Source organism: Eimeria tenella, genomic scaffold, assembly GCF_000499545.2.
Source record: "Eimeria tenella Houghton genomic scaffold, Eth_scaff1392, whole genome shotgun sequence".
NCBI classification, from domain to species: Eukaryota; Apicomplexa; class Conoidasida; order Eucoccidiorida; family Eimeriidae; genus Eimeria; species Eimeria tenella.
The window spans coordinates 1-2,544 of record NW_013543857.1 but is presented as its reverse complement, the minus strand read 5'-3'; the positions used below and the strand labels follow the sequence as shown (position 1 = coordinate 2,544).

General features: G+C 61.2%; 1 protein-coding gene across 1 annotated transcript; it reads right to left on the bottom strand.

Moving 5' to 3' along the window:
* Positions 1 to 360: 360 nt before the first annotated feature.
* Positions 361 to 2,451, bottom strand: ETH_00010205 (uncharacterized protein; the record flags this gene model as incomplete). The annotated part of the gene is made up of 3 exons (XM_013379079.1): positions 361 to 934; positions 1,126 to 2,091; positions 2,196 to 2,451. Coding segments are annotated over 3 exons (1,796 nt in total), but the record flags the coding sequence as incomplete, so codon positions are not given.
* Between the last annotated feature and the right edge of the window lie 93 nt (positions 2,452 to 2,544).

Here is a 2,544-nt window from a genome sequence, read left to right as displayed (position 1 = left end):
GCGCCTGCCGCTGCTGCTGCTGCTGCTGCTGCTGCAGTGTGCGGGTGTTCCAGCAGGCAGCGCAGACACCGGGAAATGTCCGTTACACTGTAGGAGTGGCAGCGGGTATAGAACCCCTCAAGTAGCTGCTGAAGCAGCAGCACTTGCTGCTGCTGCTGCTGCTGCTGCTCGCTGGGGGGCAGAAGCTCTCCAGAGACCGCAGGGGAGAAGCACTCAAGCAGCAGCAGAGACTGCGAGGGATCCCAGGCTGCAGAAGCAGCTGCAGCAGCAGCTGCAGCAGCAAATGCAAACAGCACAAAAGCACAGCAGTGGGGCTTTAATCAGCAGCTCCAGCCTAAGACCTGACTTGCTGCAGCTCACCCGTTTGCTGCTGCAGCAGCAAGGAAGCTAGCGAAGATAGAAGAGCTGCTCTTGCGCCTCTCTCTAAAGCCTTGCTGCCGCTGCTGCTGCTGCTGCGGGACGAAGGGGAGGCAGCAAGCCGCAGCAGGGCTCGGCAGAGAGTGAAGGTGTCTTTGTTGCCAAGGAGAGGCAGCTGCTGCTCACACCGCGCCAGCAGCAGCGGCAGCAGCGGCAGGCGAGCAACATCAGCAGCAGGTGCAGCAGCTGCAGTAGCAGGTGCGGCAGCAGCAGCAAGGCCCTGTGGCAGCAGCCCCCCACCAGCAGCAGCAGCAATGCCACGAACGATGCAGCTCCCTGTTAAGCTGGGGTCCCCTGGAGGCGGCAGGTCCCTGAGGGCCTGCAGCGCTGACGGCAGCTGCTGCTGCTGCAGCAGCTGCAGCAGCAGCAGCTCTTGCTGCTGCTCCTTCCCCGGCGAGGGACTTAATGCTGACACCAGCAAACCCTCCACCGCCAGCAGCAGCCCTTCCCATTTGCTGCTTCGGCCATCCGAAGGAAGCAAAAAAGACAGCAAAGAAACCCAAAGCGACATGGCTTGCTGCAGCAGCAGCAGCAGCAGCAGCGGCAGCAGCAGTTATATCATGTCTCACGGCCTTGCCACAATCATTTAGCCCTGAGCCCTGAACCCCAAGCCCTAGGCCCTAAACCCTGAACCCCAAACCCTAAGCTCTAAACTCTTAACGCCAAACCCTGAACCCTGAACCCTAAACCCTAAACCCTAAACCCTACCTGAGCCGTCATTTCGAAATCTGAAGGCTTCCAGGCGCGGAGGTCTCCCCTCGCAGCTGCTTCTGCCAGTAGGTTGGCAGCAGCAGCATCTTTAACTTTCTGCTGCTGCTGCTGCTGCTGCTGTTGCTGCTGCTGCTGCTGCTGCTGCAGCCGACGCGCCAAGCGGCTAGTAAGCTGCGGCGCGAGCTGCTGAAACAGCTGCTGCGCTAATGCATGCAGCGGCAAGGGGCTGCAGCAGCAAATGCGGTGTGCATCTGCTGCTGCAGCAGCAAGCTGCTTGACATCCCAAGTGGCCACCCACTTGGGGGCGACCCGCAGCAAGCCAGCAGCAGCAGCAAGCTGCTGCTGCTGCTGCTGCCTCCGTCTCTGCTGCTGCAGCAGCAGACATTCCAAAGACCACAAACGAGGCAGCGCCCCAAGAAGAGCCAGCGTGTCTTTGCTGTTGCATTGCTGGAGCACGCGGTTGAGCTGTACATACACTGCAGGCAGCAAGTCTGCTGCTGCAGCACGCAACGCAGCAGCAGCAGGAGCAGCACGAGGCGCAGCAGCAGCAGCAGCAGCAGCTGCTGCTGCTGCCGCATTTGTGGTCTCACTGCTTCGGAGCACACCGGCGTCTCCTCCAGCTTGCTCTGAGTCTTTCCTTGATGCGGCAGCAGCAGCTGCTGCTGTTGCTGCTCTGCCTAAATCTGCTGCTGCTGCTGCTGCTGCTGCTGCTGACTCAGGCGTGCCACAAAGCCGCGCCAGAGAGGACAGCAGCAGAGCTATGTCTCTGGCTGAAAAGGCCTCAGCTTGTGCAGCAGAGTTCCTTAAGGCGACGAGCAGCAGCGCATGCACCTGCTGCAGCAAGTTCCTAAGCAGCAGTTGCTGCTGCTGCCGCTTCTGCTGCTGCTGCTGCTGCTGCTGCTGCGGGACCCGGGCCAGCTGCTGCAGCTGAGCTTCGCATTCGGCCGCCAGCAGACTCACATCCTGAAAAGACACAGAGACAGAAATGCCACAAGAGAAGGCTGCTGCTGCTGTTGCTGCTGCTGCTGCTGCCTGTGTTGCGGCTGCTGCTGCAGCAGCTAACGTACGTGCACCAGGGTAGAAAGCTGCGCGGGATTGGCCCCGCCAATGGCTTGAGGGGCTGCCTGAAGCAGCTGCTGCAGCAGCAGCAAATAGTGCTGCTGCCAGGCCTTATGGATTCCTAGCTGCTGCTGGTCCCGCAGCTGCAGCACCTGCTGCTGCAGCCGCTGCAGCCACCGCTCCTGAGGGTGCTGACGCGCGCCCAGTGAGGAACAAAACGCCTGCTGCTGCTGCTGCTGCTGCTGCTGCTGCTGCTGTGCTGCGCTGCTGCGAGCAGCAGCTACTGTCGCATGCAGCAGCCCGCAAGTGGAGACAGCCGAAAAGGCTCCCAGCACTGCTGGGAGTCTCTGCAGCAGC